This window comes from Mesitornis unicolor, unplaced genomic scaffold, assembly GCF_000695765.1.
Source record: "Mesitornis unicolor isolate BGI_N332 unplaced genomic scaffold, ASM69576v1 scaffold1310, whole genome shotgun sequence".
NCBI lineage: Eukaryota > Metazoa > Chordata > Aves > Mesitornithiformes > Mesitornithidae > Mesitornis > Mesitornis unicolor.
The window spans coordinates 65,152-87,227 of NW_010156065.1; the positions used below are offsets into that span (position 1 = coordinate 65,152).

General features: G+C 35.9%; 1 protein-coding gene across 1 annotated transcript in view; it reads left to right on the forward strand.

The window, feature by feature from the left end:
- ENPP3 (ectonucleotide pyrophosphatase/phosphodiesterase 3) overlaps positions 1-22,076 on the forward strand; it is a 37,440-nt gene that overhangs the window by 8,712 nt on the left and 6,652 nt on the right. Inside the window, exons 6-20 of the mRNA XM_010194349.1 lie at positions 1,087-1,184; positions 3,727-3,806; positions 4,360-4,479; positions 5,876-5,985; positions 6,985-7,050; positions 7,925-7,997; positions 9,329-9,437; positions 9,601-9,729; positions 11,138-11,169; positions 13,026-13,153; positions 15,080-15,146; positions 16,813-16,900; positions 17,887-18,056; positions 18,168-18,219; positions 18,973-19,127. Of these exons, the coding sequence (XP_010192651.1) occupies positions 1,087-1,184; positions 3,727-3,806; positions 4,360-4,479; positions 5,876-5,985; positions 6,985-7,050; positions 7,925-7,997; positions 9,329-9,437; positions 9,601-9,729; positions 11,138-11,169; positions 13,026-13,153; positions 15,080-15,146; positions 16,813-16,900; positions 17,887-18,056; positions 18,168-18,219; positions 18,973-19,127 (1,477 nt within the window). The remainder of the gene's footprint in view (positions 1-1,086; positions 1,185-3,726; positions 3,807-4,359; positions 4,480-5,875; positions 5,986-6,984; positions 7,051-7,924; positions 7,998-9,328; positions 9,438-9,600; positions 9,730-11,137; positions 11,170-13,025; positions 13,154-15,079; positions 15,147-16,812; positions 16,901-17,886; positions 18,057-18,167; positions 18,220-18,972; positions 19,128-22,076) is intronic.

The window sequence follows — 22,076 nt, forward strand, 5'->3', positions numbered from 1 at the left end:
ATAAATTACTAATAATTGGGTTTTTTTAAAATACTATGTGTAGTGAAGTCTACTTCAAACTACATTTTTAATTTAATTGTATGTTTGCAATTTTTATGTTTCTTAATATGTTTCTAAGGAGACTGTAGAATATATAAAGATGGTTAACAGAAAGACTGGATTTGCAGAACTAGATGGCTTGATTCTACTGACTTTGTCACTTGGTGTTATGAAAGAAGGTGCTAATAGCACCAGCAATTTATAACTGTTAATGCATCTTTCTTTAAGAGTCCTTTTAGGTTGGTTAAAAGAAAACATGTTTAATAACTTTGAAGTTTATTTTCACAGCTAGCACTTCCTATTAGTTAGAATCTTTTAACAAGAATTTGTACACTGTTCTAGAGATCAGCTGCAGTTTGTGCCTATTTTATCATACCTACTGTGTGAACTCAGATCTGTGGCTTTTATCCTTGTTTCTGTATGTAAAGTCTTACCCTAAGCACATTAGCAGATGCTGCATTCCTTTTGTAGCTTTGGGTTTACTTTGTCAGGGCCCTTGAGGCAAAAGAGGGTTCTCCAGCTCCTTGAGTGCTGGGAAACTTGAAAGATATAATCCACAAAGAACATGGACTTCCTAGTGATGTCTTTGCAAAGGAAATGTGATAAGGTAAGGTGTTAAAACAAACCTGGCATTACAAAGACTACCTTTCCCAGCACTCAGGCAAATTGACCCTAACTGCTTGCTGGGTGACTGCTGTACTTTTTCAGTCCTTGTGCAGCAGCCCTGAAGGATTGTTGTGAGATGCATTGAGAGACAAGAATTCAACTTGTTACTATGTACAGATGTACTTTAGCTGTTCTGTTCTCAGGGCTTGTACTTGGATGGTAGTCTGCAGCATTTGTATTTATTTGTAATTAAAAGATTTTTAAAAGTGTGAATCAAAATTGAACTATTTGTTTATCTTGCTCTGTGATATTAATTCTGGGAAGTACATGGAAATTCCGGATCCTGCTTTTAAAAGTAGAATTTATATTGTTGGTAAAGATCTTAACAAATCACCAACTCTCCAAACTCCTTTACAATGACAAACTTATATATTTTTGTAGGTTTGATCTGCCACCACTTATCCTGTTTTCAATGGATGGATTTAGAGCTGAATACTTGCAAACTTGGAGTTCTTTGCTGCCAAATATTGAAAAACTCAGTAAGTTACCAAGAGTGCTTTGACTATTTTCTTTAAAAGTCTACATGCAACTTCCCCAGTCCCTTTTGCTGCTATGTCATGCATATGTCTTGCTCAACAATAAGAAAGCTACAAATCTGGTCTCCCTCATTAGTTGCATATTTTCATCATAGTAAGTTCTACATTAATTCTTGTATTTAAGTGCACCGCAAACATGACTTTTTAAAATAAGACATCTTATAAGTCTGCAGTTTTTTATTAAATAAACAGTTGTAAATATACATTCAAGCACAGTTTAAGGCTGAAAAATAGTTCCAGAGAAGGATTTCCTGCATTTGCTGTATTCTTTTGAAAAATTCTAGCTGATAAGGACATCATCATTAAAGTATAACATGAAGAGAAAATGCATTGAGTTATTCGGAAATTTTCCTCAAAATATGCACTTTTTCAAGTCAAATATTTTAATCTATTGAAGGGAAGCTTCATATATAAAAGCATGTCAGTGAATATTATTATATTAGACTTAAATGTAATGTAATTTACATATTGACATAATTTAATAAATGTATCAAGTAACTGTTTCCAAGTCTTTCTGAATACTGGGAGAAAAAGCATGTTGAAGAGCTTTAGCTTGTGCTGTAGAGGGCTCTAAGAAGTCAGATCCATGAGTGCACAGTCCATATTAGAATTTCTTTAATATTTTAGAGCTCAGCTCTCAAGATACTTTGTACCTGGACAAAATGTCTGCATACTTATTAATTTCTTCTCAGCAATACTAGTCTAAACTGACCATGTTCATGTGTTCTGACTATATCATATTCTGTTTCTTTTGTGCTCATTTCAAAATTTCACATGGATGCTAAAAAGTACTACATTTTACTGAATAGTTAACAATCTTGTTTGTGGATAATGAGGATATCCAGAAGCCTGAACTTGAAGCAGTGTGCAAACCTGACTTCTTGTGCAATTATTTTATTCTTTGATGTCATTCTGACATTGGAAGGAACTTGAATCAGTGAAGGAATCATGAATGTAGAAGTCAGTGATCAATTCAAGTATTTTGAAACAGTTGAAAAGGAAATGCCAGATTGACAAAAGGCATGAAAACCATGCTAAGTGTATGTTTCCAAGAAGTCTTTTCAGACAAGAGCTTATCTAATTCAGCATTACTCATATTTGTGGTCAATTTTAACAATTGCTTATGCACATCAATGCTTATAATTCTCAGAAATCTGCAGTGGAAAGGAAAGGGAATTTTCTTGCTTTGCAAAAGAAAAAACACAATGCTGAATTGTAACATAAAATATTTCCTCTCTAGTAACTCCATTGACCTAGGATTTTCAGCAGAGCTAATCAAGCTACTTGTTACAGAATATGTACACTATGAATGTAGCTCCTTCACTGTTAAAGAGAAATCCATAAAATATTATGCTGAGTTTCTAATGTATTTGTCAATTATTCAGCCCTTCTTTACACACTTTTTAAGCCTTTTTTCCTGTACCACACCAGAACAGTTTTGTAGAATAAATTTAGGCTTTCATTTTTCAGCTGAGGTTGTTTACTTAAAATCAGTTTCAGAAATGCTATACATCAAAGAATAAGAATAAAGTGTGTTTGAGTGTGAATCAAATAATCATCTGATTACAGCTTAATACAGAACTGTTTCTCCATGTGAGTTAGATTAAAAAAGGCATGGTAACTGCCTTAGATTGCTGAGAAGTAGTGCCAGGTTTGGAGTTAAAGGTAGGACACCTGAGGTAGGATTCACTCCAGGGCAGGACACCTACCTTTAGATCTGTTCTTGGAGGTGTCTGCATGTGAAATATCTACATGCTCTTTGTAGTCAGTGCACTTATGGTTGGTACAGCTTGTACAGCCCAGTGCAAGATCCTAGGGAGCAAATCAGCTCAACCGACAGACAGAGGGTGCCACAGGACAAATTATCGCCTTAACTTGTGTTTCTAGTATGCTTCAGAGTACTGTAGGGTATTCTAGGTGGCCTTCAGCAACCATGTCAGGACAGGTTTCCCAGTGATCTCGCATCAAAACTGCCAACTTTCATGAAGATGTCTTGGATATCTGAGGATATCTCAAATGGCATCAGACTCCAGTGCTTTAGCAACTGAGTCCTTCCCCTACATCTGGTCACCAGACAGCTCTGCAGAATATCTTGCCTGGGCTGACCTGAGGCTTCAGTCTCATTATGTGAACATATATGTCTAGTACCATTCTGGGCCTTGGAAGTATCTGAGACACTCATTTGGGTTGTCAGACAAGATGTAGGAGCAGCATCTGAAGGCCAGGCAGGATCATTAAAGATGTCTCAAATTGGCCTAAGTGCCAAGGCATTAGGCAGCTGAATTGAGTGTCCAGGGTCCATTGATGCAATGAGGTGGTAGGCCTAGCTCGCAAGGAGACACCAGAATTTATGTGTCTTAATTTGGAGTCACATTTCCCCTCTAATAACACAGCAACTGACTGATTTTTAGTCTTTGTCTTTAAGGCTGTTAGTTTTCCATTAAAATTATAAGCAAATTTATATTAATTCCATGATCTGTTGCAGAAACATGTGGCACACATTCAAAATACATGAGAGCTGTTTACCCCACAAAAACCTTTCCAAACCACTATACTATTGTCACAGTAAGTGAGAATTTGCTATTTTTCCTTTTTCATTTTCTGAACAACACAGAAAGGATTTTGTGGTGCAAATCTTTTTGTGGGACATGGGAACTCAAGCTACAGGAGTAAAAGAGAGAGTACATGCAGGTGTGATCTATGTGGCTATATAGGTGTGCTATCTGAGGCTAGCCTGTGAACCAGTTTTTCCTGATCTTTGTCAGCTTCATTGGATACGGCTGAATATGGGTGAGGGCACAGCCATTTGATGAGAATGTGTGTTAGGATGGGTTTGGCAGCTGATATATAGCCACGTGACATATACAGTACTTAATCTATAGCACCAGGTTTTAATTGGGCTGGGGAGAAAATAGGGAAACTCAGGGGAGCTTGACAGGCGTGCTGAATTCATTGGCAGAAATCTGATGATCTGTATGAGTTAGGAAAGTGTGTACTGTTTCTGTGATAAAAGAGCCCTAAAAATAATTGCAACACTGCAACAGTGTGCACTGCAATATAGTTTAGCCTCTGTTTGATTTCAAGTTTAATCTTTCTTTTGTTTATTTTCATTTTGCAGGGATTGTATCCAGAATCTCATGGTATTGTCGATAACAACATGTATGATGTAAACTTGAACAAGCATTTCTCACTTTCAGGGATGGAAAAATTCAAACCTTCATGGTGGAAGGGGCAGCCAGTAGGTTTATTTCTCATCATGATATTCCTTTATATCTACAGTGGCTTATGTACCACATTGTAAAACAAAACAAAAAGAGACTAAAATGCCAAGCTGTGTGATATATTTGCAGTACATGCTAAATATCCTGTAGGCTTTGAATTATAGGGTGCCTACAAAACAGTTTGCTTGTTATGAAAGTAAAAGAACTCTTAAAATGATAATTCTGAGACTTAAAAATTTCACTTGATGTGACAATTAGTAAAAAAAGACTTAGATATTTTGGCTAGTATTCGAATGGATCTCTTGCCACAGGAAGCCACAGGAAGCCCACATTTTTTATATGGTTTTATTATGGCGGCGTTTTTTGTCTTTTGACAACTAGCTACAAAATTAAATCTGAAAATCTGCATCCAAGTTATAGTTCAGGCATATAAAAGCAAGGAGGACAATAGCAAAGAGCTTAATTTCCGGCAAAATGAACACTTATATATAACATATGGCACATTTAATTAAACCCCCCACGCAGACCCTTATTGTTACGGTTATGATTAATATTATTAATTTACTAGAAATGTCAAGCTGTAATAATAGTAAAAAATACATGTAGTATATAGTATATCTATGTAATATACATTTACATATTTATTTATGTGTGTGTTCATAAATATATATGTCTGAGTAGTCATGTTTATAGTATACTGAAGTACACAGGTTTTGGTGTTACTGTTTCATGAAGGATTCCATCAGGTTTGTAAAAGAACTATAGCTGCACTTTTTAAGATAAACAGAAATATACTCTCATAATTATGTCATGTAACTAGAATCCATAGAACAGGATAAAATACGCTATTTCAGTTGAAAGGGACCTACAATGACCCTCTAGTCCAACTGCTTAACAAATTCAGGGTTCAAACGTTATTAAGAGCATTGTCCAAATGCCTCTTAAATACTGACAGTCTTGGGGCATCAAACACCTCTCTAGGAAGCCTGTTCCAATGTCTGACCACCCTCTCAGTAAAAAAAATGCTTCATAATGTCAATTCTGAACACCTTCGGCACAACTTTGAACCATTCTACCATTTTCATGATCCATTCCACTGGCATTTGCCACAGGAAAAAAGACTACCTGTTACCAATCATGGAAATACCTGTATGATTTTTTTCAATGCTGAGAATACCCAAGAAATGGCAAAATCCAGGCTTCCGTGCTATTACTTTTTCTTCAGAAAAGTCTTTTTTGTAGAAAACAAACTTCAGATGAGATATGGTCATTGGGCAACTGCTCTATGTGTGAAAGAAGAAAGATAAATGCATACTTACAGCCCACATGTATGATACAATTATGCATTTTTACTTTGGTGATCTGAGGTCCTCCAGTGGTGTAAATGTTATTTGTTTGTATCTTTACCCGTAGCTCTGGCTGACAGCAATGTACCAAAATTTGAAAGCAGGCACTTTCTTTTGGCCAGGGTCTGATGTTCCAATTAATGAAACATACCCCACCTTGTACCATGTATTCAACAGGTAAGTTTTTATAGGATTTGTAGTAAATTCCTGTAAATTACTCCAAAAATCAAAATCGCCATATGACAGTTGAAGGAAATGAAATATAAAATTTTTAAGCTACGAGATATTTAAACAACAGTCTGAGAGAAGTGCCATGTCACATCGTCCTTGTTTTGCCATGGAACTACCAATAACAGTTGAAATTTTCAAAACCATTTAGGGAATTCACAATGAGAAAATGAAGAGGTACTGGATATTCTCCTCTCCTAGACAGCTCTGAGAGTTTCAGCCAACTGCAAATGACCAATCTCCCACTAGGAAAGCATCCTATAACTATAGGATGCCTATAATTAGTAGGCACTGCTAAGCTATACCAATGATTACCATATTTCTACACATAAAATCTACGCATACTATATCGTCCTTTGAAAATACTTGTACTTAAGAATAAGCTTTCAGATGACCTATGCTCTAAGATAGTGAACACAGACTTGGAAGCCATTGCAAAAGGCTATAGAAGGCAGAAACTAATGGAAGAGGAGTTGCTGGATATTGCAGGAAGGTCTAGATCAATTCCCTCTGCTCTTGCTAGCATGTGTGATAATGTGCACACTGCTGCTAAGTCATAGTTCTGTGTTTTGTCTAGTTAATTTACAGGTTACACATGTGAAAATATAGCAATTAGTCATAGTATTTTTTTATTATGGAAGGCATTGATATCGATAAAATATTTCTAAATTTTTGTAATGCTTCCTGTAATTCTCCCATGATTCTTCACATTCACAAAGATAATCTAAAGAGACAAATGTCTAATTTACTGTTAAAAGTGAGTTAAATTAGATCAAAAAATAGAGTAATAAAGCTGATTGCTGGTACTTTGTTAAGATGCATAATTTCTGAAATCCAAATCTGTGACTTTAATATATGATAAGAGGGTGAACACTTTCTTTGTATCTTGGAATAAGATCTTATCAGAAAAGGCTTGTTAACATAATATTGTTTTGGGCTTTTTTTCAGTTCGGTTACATATGAACAAAGAATTTCAGGAATATTGGAATGGCTTGATTATACCAAATCAGAGAGGTAAAATGTTTAGCTGGTTTGTGAGACGATAGCTTAGAAAGGTTTTAATGCTTAGCAATTGAAATGTCTATTGGTGCTTGTGAAGGATGGAATCTTCCTCACCATCTCAAATGATAATTTGCTGAACTTAAGTCTGTTCTATAAGTATAGCTATTAATTTTCAAGATGAGATTGTAGATACAAAAGATTTTTTAAAAGTACATGTGTCTGAATGGGATGTACTGTTGCATGAGTATTCTTTTATTGTTCTGTCTTTCTAGGGGTGGCCTAGAGGAAACATGGAACATTCAGTTTCTGTCTAAGCATATGGATTAAATATTTTATACGAAAAATATTGCACAAAAAAGGTTAAATATCTGAAATTAATTGCAGGCAGTAATTCAGGATGAGAAGTAGATGTCAGCACTGACTGTGGTGCTCAACTTTTTGACGTGTAAACTAGTGAAATCTTTTCCAAGATAATTTTTTATCAAATTCCTAATGTATTTGCATTTAGAAGATGCTCTCTGTAGCCTCACTGCTTAATCAGGAAGAGATCCTTTAGGTGATAGATCCACTTTCTGCTCAAAAGGAACAGCTTGCTTTGCTGTCTGAGATCTTGAAGTTTTTCAGAGTGATTTCTGGATACCAGTTAAAGACACTGAATACTATTTCTGAAATTGTGACTTCAAATAGTCCATGTTGATTAGTTACAAAACTCAGAGGAGGTTAAATGATTGTATTTGCTGTAAGGACTTTTATTAAGGCTCAATGAAGTTACTTATAATTCTGTTTTAAGTTTAATTTAGGGGTTTTTTTTTAAATGAAAGTGTTCTTTTGAAATGCTGTTTCCAGAGTCTCATAATATTCCATTCTTATTTATTTCTAATTTGAGGCCTGATTTCTACACTTTATATATTGAAGAACCAGATTCTTCTGGACATTCATTTGGACCAGTTAGTGGTGGAGTAAGTATTTTTTGTTTTTTTTCTTAGACTAAATTGCACTAAAAGTGGTGCTGTACTATGAACTTAACCAGCTTATAAACATGGAAAAGTTAGTAGATAAAAAATTGTCATGACTATTTCACGTGTTTTTATTAAGAACTCATGCTTGTGTTTGAGCCCATTATTATTATTCCAATACTACGAAGCAGAACAGCTGTAAGCTAAACAGACTGGCGGAAAATCATTTCAGATCATACCATTAGAAATAATACTAATGATTGTATTTAGACTGAATTTTAATTTTATTGGCAACTGATATTTGGAAGCATGTGGCCTGGCAAATTCTCAGAACTGTCATTAGAATATTCTTAACACTGTACTTCAATGTTTGCTAAGTTGTAACCCAAAAATATTACACTTCTACTTGCATGCAGGCAAAAAGTTCAGTCTTTAAGAAGCATGGGAATTAGCACATCAGCTCCTTCCTGGAATGGTTTTGTTTAATATATTTGAAAATGGCCTTCAATAAAATGCCTTGTTGTAGTGGACAAGGGCAGAAGAACTGATCTTTGTAGGATAGTTTAGGCTCCCTAATTGGAAAGGGAGCTCTATTTCTCTTTGTACATAAAGGGCTTGAAAACCCATTACTGTATGTGTAATTGTACATGTATACGTTGTCTATGCATTCAAGAGAGTGCAGCACAGTTAGGGTGCAAGTGCTCAGATGTGGAGTCCTCAGACTCAGTTGGGTGTCATCCTTACTGTAAGACTCATGGGAAGACTCTAAGTCAGCTGCGCCTACAAGGGAAAAGCCATCCTCTGTGAATGGCTGCAGGGTGGGTTGTGCTAGATTTCTCCCATATTTCTTTAGTGGTGGTCAGTGATTTTCTGCAGGAAGTTTAAAGGGACTGTTTATATGAGAGAATGGCACCATGGCTTCCGGTCTTATATAATCCATGTGTGTAAATATTTTTGAAACACTCATTAATACAATGATATGATTGTACTACAACAAAAATTCATGTTATGAATCTGACATTTTGTATAAGTTTGGCAGTGAGGAACAAACTTTATTTGAATGTGTTAATTTTTTTCTTTCAGTACACATTTTAAAGTTCAATTTTCTAAGGTAAGAGGAAAAATAATTGTGAGTCTTAAGTCGCATATATAGTTGGTAGAGTAGTGGAATTCTGGCCATCTGTACTGTAGTGGTGTCGGAAAAAGAAAAGAAACAATATTAAGAACCTGAAAACTGACAGAAAATCTCCCTTTTTTCAGACTTTGATGATTATATTTAAGTGAGAACTTGAAATTCGAAAGAAAAATCCTAATGAAGCTAGTTTATCTTCCAGGTAATCAAAGCCTTACAGGTAGCAGATCAAGCACTGGGGATGCTAATGGATGGACTTAAACAGAGAAACCTGGACAAATGTGTAAACCTCATTGTTTTAGCTGATCATGGTAATGTATATAGTTCCTTTTTCAGTATAAATGTTACTGAGTCATTGTTTTCTTCCTCTGTGCAATGTGTGCTTACTGCTTTTAATCTATTTTAAAATCCACTTTATCTTCCTTGCCATGCACTGTATATATAAAAAATAACAGTTTCTATATTGTCCTTTAGGGATGGAGAAGACCTACTGCAGACAGTTAGAATATATGACTAATTACTTCAAACAGATTGATTTCTACATGTATGCTGGGCCTGCAGCTCGCATTCGAGCAAGAAATGTTCCAAAGGACTATTTTACCTGTAAGTGTGGACCAATCCTGGGATTGCACAATCAATATAACAGTAAATAAGTAAGTAAGTAAGTAAGTAAGTAAGTCAGAGAAATGGATAATCAGTAGTAATTAGCAGAGCGAACAGCTTTCTGTTTCACTTAACCTGTTTCACTCAACATCCATAGAAGTTGTTGGGGTATTCTTTTTCAAGAACAACCCCTTTAGTTTAAATTGAAGATTAGAAAATCTTGTTGCAGACTCTGATTTGCATTTTCTTGGCATGTGGGAAGATGAAGTAAAGATGGCTTTATTGTTTTGAACTGGAATTTCAGGTCTTTTGTAAGTGCATTGCTCTTCATGGATTTCTTGTGCAACATTGGTAAGAGTCAGCCTTTTTGAAGCAGTGGCTATTTCTGGGTGTACAATGTAATGGAATTTGAGTCTTAGCAGAGTCGGATCTAAGTCTTGGTTGTGCCCTTTAGCTAGTATCACAAAAGAACACAAAATTGAAACCATGTGAGCTGACTGACTAGGAATAGATACTGTGCTACCAAACTGAAAAACATCCCAAGACTTTCTATATCAGGGGAAAGAATGGAGAGAGATAAAATCATGGAAATGCTCTATTTAGCAAGTTTATAGAATTCATGAAGTATTCTAAAAGGCATAATTCTTGGAGATCTGAAAGAAGAGCTGGGATCCTATTGTACTTTTAATTTGTCTTTTCTAATTGTATTTATATTTGTAGGAACAATATTTATACAACATAAAGCAGACTATCCTTGGTCTAAGTAGAAGACGGTCTAAGTAGAAGACGGTCTAAGTCAGAGAGGAGCAGAGTTTTAAGTAGAGGAGAGAATAGTGATGTTTGGTATGTCTTAATCTCAGTATAATTGTTGACCTATTTCCTCTAGTGATCTTACGTTTTCTGAAAGAATTTTCCTTCTGCAAAATGCTCAGATTTGTTTTTAAGAAAGCTAATGTCAAAAGGTTAAAGTCACTTTTAGAAAATGTAGAAGGTGGAAGTACTAAGACAGACTGGATTTTTCTCTGTGACTGCTGCTGGAAGTGGAACACAAGACAAGTGCTCCAGGTCCAGTTGAATGTAAAAAAAGGTTATACTTCAAACAGAGGTTAGGTGGGAGAACAAAAATTTGGCTCTGATCTGTCAGCTTCAGGTGTAGGCAGTCATCACCATGACAGTGTTCTACAGTTTGTTGCGATGTACCCAAAGTGCTTGGTACTTCCAAAGGCTTCCACGCTTACAGACAGTTATGCTTAGGAACATAACGTTCCTACCAGTGGAAGTTTATGGTTACCATAATCTTCACAGGCTAATAAATTTTACAGACAAATAGCATTTTGAAATTTTTCTTAAGAGGCTTTGTACCTTTGGCTGTTTAAATGTACGTTAATTCATCTTTTCTTTTTAACAGTTGACTCAGAAGGAATTGTTAAAAACCTCACAGTGAGTAAATATTTTAATATTTTTCCCTCATAGTTCCTCTTAATAGGAATCTTATCAAAAAGCACAGTTTGTGAAAAGTTGAGACTATGGTGCCAGTTTAAATAGTATACTGGCTCCATACTGGTATACTGGCTGCTTTCTCTCTATGTATTGTCACAATGTACTCTTTTTTCCTTCATTGCCAGTTTGCTTTCTATTCTGTGACTAGTCCTACTTCAAGCAGTAGACAGATGTTCTGATCCTTTTAGAACAAATGCTCTCATTGGAAAAATTCTGAGTTGTCTCAGCTGGGTGTATTTCTGATAAATCACCACTAGAGGTCTTCCTTTAACCTGTTGAACAACTCAGTTGTGCAATATTGTATGTAGATTTTACCTGTTGCTGAAGTCCAAAGGCCAGTGAGCATTCCTGTTTTATCTTTCTTGATTCTAATACCTAAGAACACATCCTTTATTCCCCAGCATCCAAAGCAGATGCATGTAGGATATCAATGGTTGGGAATAACAGAAGGAACTTTTTCAGTGCTGCATCTCCTACCTCATTGTATGGTGTGGAGCCTGTCATATCAAAGAGTATTAGTGTGCACAATTTGCATGTTATCAACCCCATTTGAAGCTGCAACTGCTAGTAGTTACAAAGATGTGACATCTCTGCCTTATAGGAATAGCCTGGTATCAGGATACTTCCTATTTCCTTTCCTATTCATAAAATGTGGATTTTGTCCCTTTCAAGTTCTTAGATTGAGAGTTTTGAGCAGAGAAGGGAGTTTTGTGTTGTATATTAATTGCTAATCAATAGACATAAAGTCATTATATGTTGATTTCCTCCATTTTTCCCTTTAATTGGACTATCCTTTGTAGAATGACCTCTTCTCCTGGGCTAGCAAACCCACTGAATCCTTATTTTTCATGTTCCTGGATTCCTATATGCTTCTTTGATGACTACCCAGGCGCACATTTCACATGTTAATGTCATTCTGTACAGACTATACAGTTCTGGTACTTAGAGGTGAAGATGTCAGATCAGACTCCAAGCGTGCTACAGTTTGTACTGCCTGTGTGGTAAAACAGGTCAACTTCTCTGGCTTACCCAGTTTCTGAGCAGCTTCTCCCTCAGCATTTTAGACATTCTGTGTTGTCCCAGTTCTGAAACCCTGATAAAGAGCAACTCTTCTGAAACTTTACTGTGATGCTTGCAGCCAGCTGGAATGGCTCCTGTTGAGCATATCTAGTTAAATCTTTGCAGTATGTCATATGGTTATCATTAGGGTCTCAGTGCCAAACGTACTCATGGCATGCCTGCTACAATACCAGTTACATTAACATGTTAAATATGGATGTAAAAGCTAAGGCTTGTAAGCGCTGGCCATTTACACAGCATGAGAGTACATGTTCAGTATTGCAACTAAAATCCTAGACTGTACTATGTTATGTACACTTGGTTTTCTTTGTTATTTATTGAATGGTAAAGCAATAGAAGATGGCAGAAATAAACTGACAGGGAACTTTCTCTTGTAGAGTATAATCATACATACTAGATGCCAGTGACATTAGTATGGATATATAGACTAAGCCTTACTACTAAATGTATTTCAGCTGTAGCAGTACTTTAACACAGTATTTGTGAACTTGCTATTCATTTTATAGCAGTATATTTTCAAACGGTTCCGAAAAACCCACTTTTCTTTCCATTGCTTCTTGGACCAAAAATGAGGTCTGCAGGTCTGAGAAGCTATCTGTGAGTAATGTGCTTTGTGCTTACATTCCTGTCACTAAGATGTTTGTGGTAATTTTGAACAAAGGGTTTCTTTTTGATGCTGAGCAAAACTCATGACTGGGCTCTTTCCTCTTGCGCAGTGCAAAAGATCCCCACAGCACTTCAAGCCTTATCTGACGCCTGACTTGCCAAAACGTTTCCACTATGCCAACAACATTCGTATTGATAAAGTTCATCTTTTGGTGGACCGACAGTGGCTGGCTGTGAGGTAACATAATTTTTGTGACTGTTTTCTTATTTTTTTCATCCCATTCTCACCCTTTTCATTTCCTTCACAGATGCCTCATTTCCTGTTTAGCTTTAGACTTGTTAGATTTCCATGTCTGTTACATTTAAAATCTTACTATTTGTAAAAAGGAAATGTGCCATAAACATAAAGCCAAGAATGCATTATTAGTATGATTCAGATCTTAACAGTCTAATAAGAGAATCATTATTACTCTAGATCAAATATTTACAGGAAAAAAAAAGAAAAAGAAAATAAATTAATTCTACTACACAGAAGAAGTCTCAAAAATAACGCAGTTAAAATTGTTATACAAAGTCTTCCTAGTACCTAGCCCTTTTCTTGGTGTTACAGTCACACCTCCACATGTAATGTATGCTAACATTACAGCTTGCTTATTCTTCACTGGCCTGCAAGTTAACTTAACATCTCCATTCACTAGATATGATGCATTCTACACTTGTTAGGTATTTGTTCTTTATTCTCTTTTTTACCTCTAAGTCTGGTTTTGCTCAGTTCCAGGTGTGCATTTCTTTAATTGACCAACAGTAAGTTGTTTCTAGCCTTGAGGTCTCCATTCTACACAGAATAACTAATTCTTATTGCTATCTATATAAAAACTATGTCTTTGCCATGCAAAGATAAGCTGATAAGATAACAAATTAGACATAATTGGCTTGTCATTAAAAAAATTGACATAAGAGCTAAACAATAAAAAAATAGCTCTAAGCAAGTCAAGAGCAGTTCAGACAAGCCTTAGTCATGAGGCTTTGAAAACTCACTACAAAGCCTGTGGTGTTGGTAACAATACTGTATTTACTGAGATCATGTTGCAGTAGGAGAAGCATGAGCTGACTTAGAACTTCAAGGCCATTCAAACAGCAGAAAATGCCTAATCAGTATATGACTTGATTGTTTGTTTTGACGCAACCAAATAATTGTCCTGGACATATAAGAAGAAATACCCACTGAAAAAATCTCATATTCACCCTTTTTTAAACTGTGCTCAAATGTTCTTGTGCCTCTAAAAACAGGATACGTGTGCTTGGCAGCTGTGCATTGAATCAGTATCAGATGACTGTCTCTTTGTCTTTCCATATGTCTCAGCAATGGATAAATTAAAACAAGTGTTAGTCATTATAAGTCAGACTATTCTGACATGTTATTAATTCTATAACCCACACACACATCCTTATCTCTCCTTCACCCTTTAGAATCCATGATGAAAATGCACTGTCTTGTAAGGCAAAATCCCTTGCAGTCTTGTTTATGTTGTTCCACAGAGGCTACCAGCAGAGTTCTGTCATTGTATGTTTCTATTAAAAGGCAGATACCACAGAACATAATTTGAGAAGAAACTTCTTCTCAGTGAGGGTAACAGAGCACTGGAACAGGCTGCCCAGAGAGGTTGTGGAGTCTCCTTCTCTGGAGACGTTCAAAACCCGCCTGGACGCCTTCCTGTGCAACCTCATCTAGGTGTTCCTGCTCTGGCAGGGGGATTGGACTACATGATCTTTTGAGGTCCCTTCCAATCTCTAACGTTCTTTGATTCTGTGATTCTGTGATAACTGAGGAATTATTTCTAAGCAGATTACACTTGTTCCGAAACTTGTAGCTAGGTGAAGGTCTCAGTTCAAAAACAGCTGTGTTTTCAATTTATTTTGAAAACATCGATTCACTGTACCATCAGTAGCTACCTAGGATAATTTATTTCTGTCCATAGCAATCTCTGTTACAGGAGAAAGCTATCTTCATAAAAGTGAACACTGGATAAGCAAAAGGTACTGCATCATTATGCCAGAGTCAGTTCTTATGACATGATCTGGAGACCAGTGATTCAGGGTGACTGTTATTAACTGGTTCTATTTGTGCCATTTTTATTTACGCTGTTTGATGGTTTCTCCTTAGGGACATAAGCTACACATCTTGTGATGGGGGTAACCATGGCTATAACAATGAATTCAAAAGTATGGAGGTAAGATGATTTCTATTCAGGTTTTGCACCTTCTTACATAGAGAATCACAATATGCTAGGTGAAACACCAGAATATAGAATATTTTTTGCAGTGTGCTTTTTCTTCTGTGTCACTCAGACATGTAAGCTGCATAACACATACTGGGTCCACATATTCTTATTGCCTTTCATTAATGTGTAGGAAGCCTGCTTCCTGGGGATCCTGTTGTAAAATTGGTCTGGGCTCACCTTAACTCCATGGAGCCAAATAGACTACAGTAAATCAAGCGTACCATGTTTAGCTGTGGGACACTGAATTATTTCATTCTACTCATGCAGCGACTGAAAAATCTCCATAGACTCTTGGAGTTCAGTTGAGCATCTTGAAAGCCCATGTCCTCAAATAAACTAAATCTCGTTGTCTCTGCTTATGTTACAAGACTTAATCATATCATCAGAGCAAAAAAGTCAGTAGTATTATCTGTTCATTAGTATAGCCTGTAGTGCAGTTTCATCTCATTTTCACTTCTGGTTACAGTGTAAATAATTTGAGGTCTTGAGCTTTTGTTTTTTCATGTACTTTCTGTGATGTGAACCTTTAAGTAAGGTCAAGCATGCCACTACTAGTCCCATATTCTGTGCTGAAGAAAAAAATTCTTCCAGATCTTCACAACTGTCATAAAACTCCTTGTCAATGTATTGATGAGAATGGTGCTTGAATGTTTGTATGGAAAGAAAAAAAAAAATCTAGTTAACATGGAAACTTTAATCATAGATAACCTTATGCTGGTGGCACAATGACTGAGGAAAATTTTTTTCTTTATAAAGGAGCAAAATGTCTTAATGCTGTCCTTTAAAAAATAAATGAAAAATTCTTTTTCTACTATGGAAACATAAGAATGTTATTTTAGAACAGGTCATTGTCCTGTTTAGTCATGTTTCCTGTATCCTATGGCAGACAACTCAGGAGGCTTATAAAGTAGTAGAAACTGAGACTGTAAGTAGTATCAGTGTTCTGCTATGATGCTTGCAGACCCTACTACATTGTACCATTGGTGGTACTGATGCAGGTCTCTACTGAGCTTGGGATAGGTCTCCGCAGTTCTCTGATCCTTGCTTTAGCCATGGCTATGGGCTCTGAAGTGACCCAAAGACTTTTGAGAATGCAACATGTATTAAAACAAACCAAGCAAACAAACAACTCCAGTTCCCCTCCAGTGCTTATATTTCTGGCTCAATATTAGCCTTTAGATAGGATCTGTGAGTGTCATAACTCTGCATTTGTTGAAATGTCATTGTTATTAGCTGTTGGAATGAAGATATAAAAAGGTGTGAATTTGAAAAATATCAACCAGTATTTTTTGTAAGTATGCATCAAAGTATTAGAGAACAACACTCCCCCCGCTTCATTATGTAGTTTAAAGTAACCTAAGAACCAGATTTATGTTTTGCATTTTTCTTCAAATTACATGTAATGGGCCAAATTTACCTTCTTTACCAGAACGGTCCTACATTTTAACTTTGAGACTGTGAAAAAACTATATTTTGTTCCAGTGCTTCTGTTTCAATTAAATGCAACTGATCCCTAACGTTCTGTGATTCTGTGATTCTGTGATTCTGTGATTCTGTGAATTGTTTTTGAATTTGAATTCCTTTCGATAGCAAATTTTATTTTATTGCAATCTAGGCTATATTCTTAGCATATGGTCCAAGCTTTAAAGAAAAAACAGAAGTGGAAGCTTTCGAAAACATCGAGGTTTACAACCTTATGTGTGGTGAGTAGAAACAATCCAGTACTTTAAATTATAAACCAACAGTGTTTTCAAATACCAGCGTTGTAAAAGCTAAGAGTAACTAAAAATTCAGTGAATTCATTTAGAAGCTACGTTTTTCACACAAAGCACTGAAGCCATGCTCTTTTTCCTTCTGTACAGTGCTAAAAAATAATTGCCAGAAATTGTTCTATTTTGAAGGTAATTTCTGATTGCAGGAGTCCACTAAAGAATCAGAGAGAAGCTCTCCTGCCATGTGGACTTGCTGTTGAAATGGTGCCTGTGGGCACCATTGTGGGTTAAGAATCTTGTAGAGAGTTACCATTCGTGTTCGTAACTAAGACGGACCACTGCAGTCCCAGCAGTGACTAATTAGTTAGTATGTGCCTCAGAAAGTATGAATTAAGGGATCACACAAATATGCAATAGGCTAATATGCTTCACAGTGTGATGCATTTGCAATCACATTTGTACTCTGCATTAAATCATCTAATCTTATTAATCTCATGGCAATGTATAAAACTGTATCAGTGGTACTCAAGTACATGATTATCAAATCTTGATACAGTTGAAGATAACAATGAACCTTCATACCTAGAAAACTGCAAGTTGATGGTGGGAGTTACCATAATAGGTTAGGTAACAGAAAAAGCTATTTCTTATCACAGAAACATTGAATCATAGAGTGGTTTGGACTGGAAGGGACCTTAAAGATCATCCAGTCCAACCCCCCTGCCATGGGCAGGGACACCTCCAACCAGACCAGGTTACTCAAAGCCTCATCCAACCTGGTCTTGAACACTTCCAGGGAAGAGGCATCCACAGGTTTTCTGGGGAACCTGTTCCAGTGTCTCACTACTAGATGTATATTCTTCTATAATGAATGCATAGGAAATGTGTAGACTTGGAAAGATAATTATGTTTAAAAATGCCATTTTAGTCTTAAAATAGCTTTAAAATATGTGTATAAATTCCAAATGTTTCAACAGATTTGCTGCGTATTACACCAGCACCAAACAATGGCACACATGGCAGCTTGAATCACCTTTTAAAAACCCCTTTTTACAATCCTTCACATGCAAAAGAAGACTCATCTCCTTCTTCATGTCCAGTTTCCAGTCTGACTCCCATAGACGAACTGGGATGCACATGTGTGCATGTAAGTAGGTGCTTCTGAGATCTTCTAATCACTTTTGTCAAGTGTGTTCTCTTTTCTTTGGTTTATTCTAAACTGTGGATTCATTCTGAATGATTCTTTTATATTTTGCAGATATTAGATGCTTCAGTACTAAATAAGAGGTTAAATCTCACCACAGAAGAAAGTAAGTAGCAAGATACGAAAAAGACAACAATATTTTTAAATCTATTACTGGTTCAGATTTTATATTATTGGTTTCAGTGGAAATTTTTGCAATATTAATTACAATTTAAATTGAAGTAGGAGAGCCAAGTCAGAAGCATAACTTTTTTCTTTTTTCTTTGCATTTCATTAAAAAATGTTAATTGATACTGTTATAGCAACATTTATGCATAGGAACCAGATCTGAATCCCATTAAAATCTTCAAAAAAACCATACAGGTTTCAGTGGTCTTTCGAGAAAGCCTGAGCACTTCCAGGCTATATGCTATAACTGTTTTTCTCCACCTTGTAACCATAATTTTACCTTCATCTGATCAAAACTTCCCATAGATATTTCTATGTGCTTTTTAGTGGGGTTCCTGGAAATTTTAGGAAGCATTGTAATGCTTCCTAGCCAAATAAGATGTAAATTTCACTTCACTGGCAAGAGAAATTAAAAAGATTTCTATTGACATGAAATTGCAAAGAAACAAGAATTTGGAAACCTGATATATTACATTGACTTCTGTATGTTAAACATAACATGAAAACTATTTTCTATGGTTTATATTCCACTCAGAATCTGGGAGCTTAAAGAAACACATGCCCATGTTTACTGTTGGTTTCATTTGTAGATATTAATGTTTTAATTTACATTTTTCTCTGCTCTCTTAAACTTTTGTGCCATCCAAAATCTTATAGAAGGATGAATCAATAATTATTGCTTAAATTTTAGTAACAAAGGCAAACTTGTATCATTTGCCATACGGGAGACCCAAAGTTCTTCAGAAGAAAAATGTCTACTGCCTTCTTTCGCATCATGGGTATGTGAGTGGATACAGCTATGATATCTGGATGCCACTGTGGACTGCATACACTGTGACTAAGCCTGTAAGTTATCAAATATCCGTACTATTCTTAAATATATAATATAATGGATTGAAAATGTGGTTCATTCATCAGGAATCCTGGTTAAGGACTGGTGGATACCAGGTGACTAAGACCCTTATGTCTGAAAAAGGGTGTTTGATGTCTTTTAAGTTTCATCTATCTTAAAATATTTTTTTAAGTAGGAATGTCCATCTGTTAGGTTCACAAAAGATATAGAAAAATAGATCTGCTGGTAAGCTTGTTCCATTAAGCCTGTTTTGTAAAAGGGATAAGCTCTCAAGACAGTGCTCCAACTTGCCTGAGGAAAAGCAGGCTGTGATTTCCAAAATCAGAAGCTTTTAAGCTTTCCATGAGTATCATGATCTTTTTCCTGTTAATTCCTCCTATAATTTGATGCTTTTTCTAAGTTTCCCTGAGGAAATATATTTTACACTGATTTTTTTCTGTCTGAAGAGAACTGTTATTGATGTCTACATTATTTCTTATGTTATCAGTATAAATAGGAAGAAAATATTTTAATCAGATATATGCTGCTAGAATGTTAGTATTTCAGAAAGTTTTTCGCCATACTTTCTACTGATTTTTCACAATCTGGGTGAAGGATCACAGCAAATGGCTGGGACTGAAGTATTGAAGGGTACAGACAGTTCACAGCAGACTAATACAGTGAGATATGTTTTCTATAGAAATAATAAATTTTCCCTGTAATACTGTCAGAGACACAATGATAGAAGGCTGTAAGTGAGCTCACTCACTGACTTACCTTACACAGTAAGCTGACATCACTGTTTTTTATTACATGTACTAATCAAGAGAAAAAGCTTTATAAGTTGTAACAACAGTGGAAGGACTGAGGGATAGAACTAATGACTTTGACTGTAAGCTTTGGCTGCAATACTTGGGAATGACAGAAAATTGCAATTCCTACAGAATTTTTATTGCATTGTAGATTATTTATGTTGCGGATAAAGCCTGTGCAGTGATTTACACAGGTTTTAAGGTGGGGCATTTCTTGACATTAGGTAGCTATAAAGAAGGGCTTAAACAGTAAAATAGATAATGAGGGCTAAAGTTTTGCTGGTTTTGTGTGATTTGGAAGTTTTGAAACTGGGCTGACTGATCAAGCCCACACACTATTATTGAGCCTACATGTAATATCAGAACCAGGGGTATTATGAATAATATATAGTTACAGATCTTAAATCAATTATATCAGATAGAGTTTTTTGTTACTTAGTATTTTCAGTCAAAGGAAAATTTAAGTTTGAAGATTTATTTTCTTGAGATTTTATATTCATCTGCCAGTTAGGAAGGCAGATTTTCTTGCAAAACGACAGTGTCTCCACCTGTCTGCAGACACTTGTGGAATTTAAATAGCTTTACTATGTAGAATCACTGAAGTTTACTACAAAAATATATTAACATGTGTAACAATCTAATCTATCCTGCATTGGAATGAAAACAGCAATGAGATTTGTATAAATCGCTGGAATTTTTGGAACCAAAGCTCAGTGCGCTGGATATTATGGGAGTTTTGGTTTTGCGGCTTAGTAATTTTTCTTCTTGACTGCTGAAAAAAGATTCCTGGAGGTGGCTGAAGTTGACATGACAGACCACAGCAGATGCTTAAAGTCTGTCATGTAATGCAAATAACTCATGCTTCTTGACATTAATTACTCGCTTATCAAAGACAATATCGTGCATCAGAAAAGGTAATGCATGTTGTCATAGACACAGCCATTTTTCAGTTGTAACTTTTCTTCAGAAGACATTATGGTTCTTTGACCTGAAAGACAAGGAGCCAAAGGGCTAAAGCTGTTGAATGGGTGATGAATGTTTTTTTTTTCTGAAGCTGAAATTTTGAGGCAGTGGCCATCACTGTCAAGATCTCCATTTTTAAATCAATGAGCACTTTCATCAGTTTCTTTGAGAATTGCTCTATTCTTATTGATACATAATCTGTTTAAAAATAGGTTATTCTTCTATTTTGAGGAAAAGAAATAAAGAGAGGTTGTAGCAGTGTGGGTGTATTAGTTCACAGAGCATTAGCAATGTAGCTGCCAATCAGGGCTTGCATTAACTGTTGATCTTATTGTACTAACAGGTGAACACAGACACAGCCATTCTCATCTCTCAACAGCTTTTAATATTGTTTACTTCCTGACTTGTAGATCCTTGAAAAAACAAGCTGAAATATTCATGAGTGGTTGCTTTTTTGGTATTTTGAGAATTCGTAGGTTCATCAGGAATTCTCATTTCTTCCATTGGTCGATTTTCTCCTGTGATATACAATTGAAATAGCCATGAGCAACCTTCATCTCCTAAACGTATGGGAGTGTTTGTGGAAATACAGGTTATATGACGTATTACATATGTGACAGACAGCCAGCTCTAAAACACTGTCCTCCTGCCTTGGTACTTGGATTAGACATTGTAGCTTATATAGTTAGGTTCAAGAAATGTGAACTATTAAGAAGAGAACTGAGTGATGTGCTCATCACTTCAAGTTGGAGAAAATGTGAATGCTATTAATAACCTAGATTCATTATGTAGGTCAAAAGTAGATTCTCTGCTGTATTTGCATAATATTAGGTGTGACCACTGTATTTAGTGAGAAGAATTAAGTTCTCTTCATGACAGTCTTTGGCACATTTACTCAAACCTTTGTTGCTCTGATTCAGGTTTTCCTTCAGAGACCATAAAGAAGTTGAAGCCATTGTTTTATATCATAGCTCAATTATTAAGTTTAAAATACTGGTTTCTTCAGTGACCTTGATCCATTAGCTCTGCCATATTGATTTGGACACTAGAAAGGACAAGTTGCTCAAATGAACTGGATGTCAGTTTTGTATTGGGATTTAAATTTCCTTGACAATGACAGCTTATCTGCTCAGGTGTCAAAGGCAGTCTTTTGTCTTTCATATTTCATTCCATGTGGTATATAAGTTT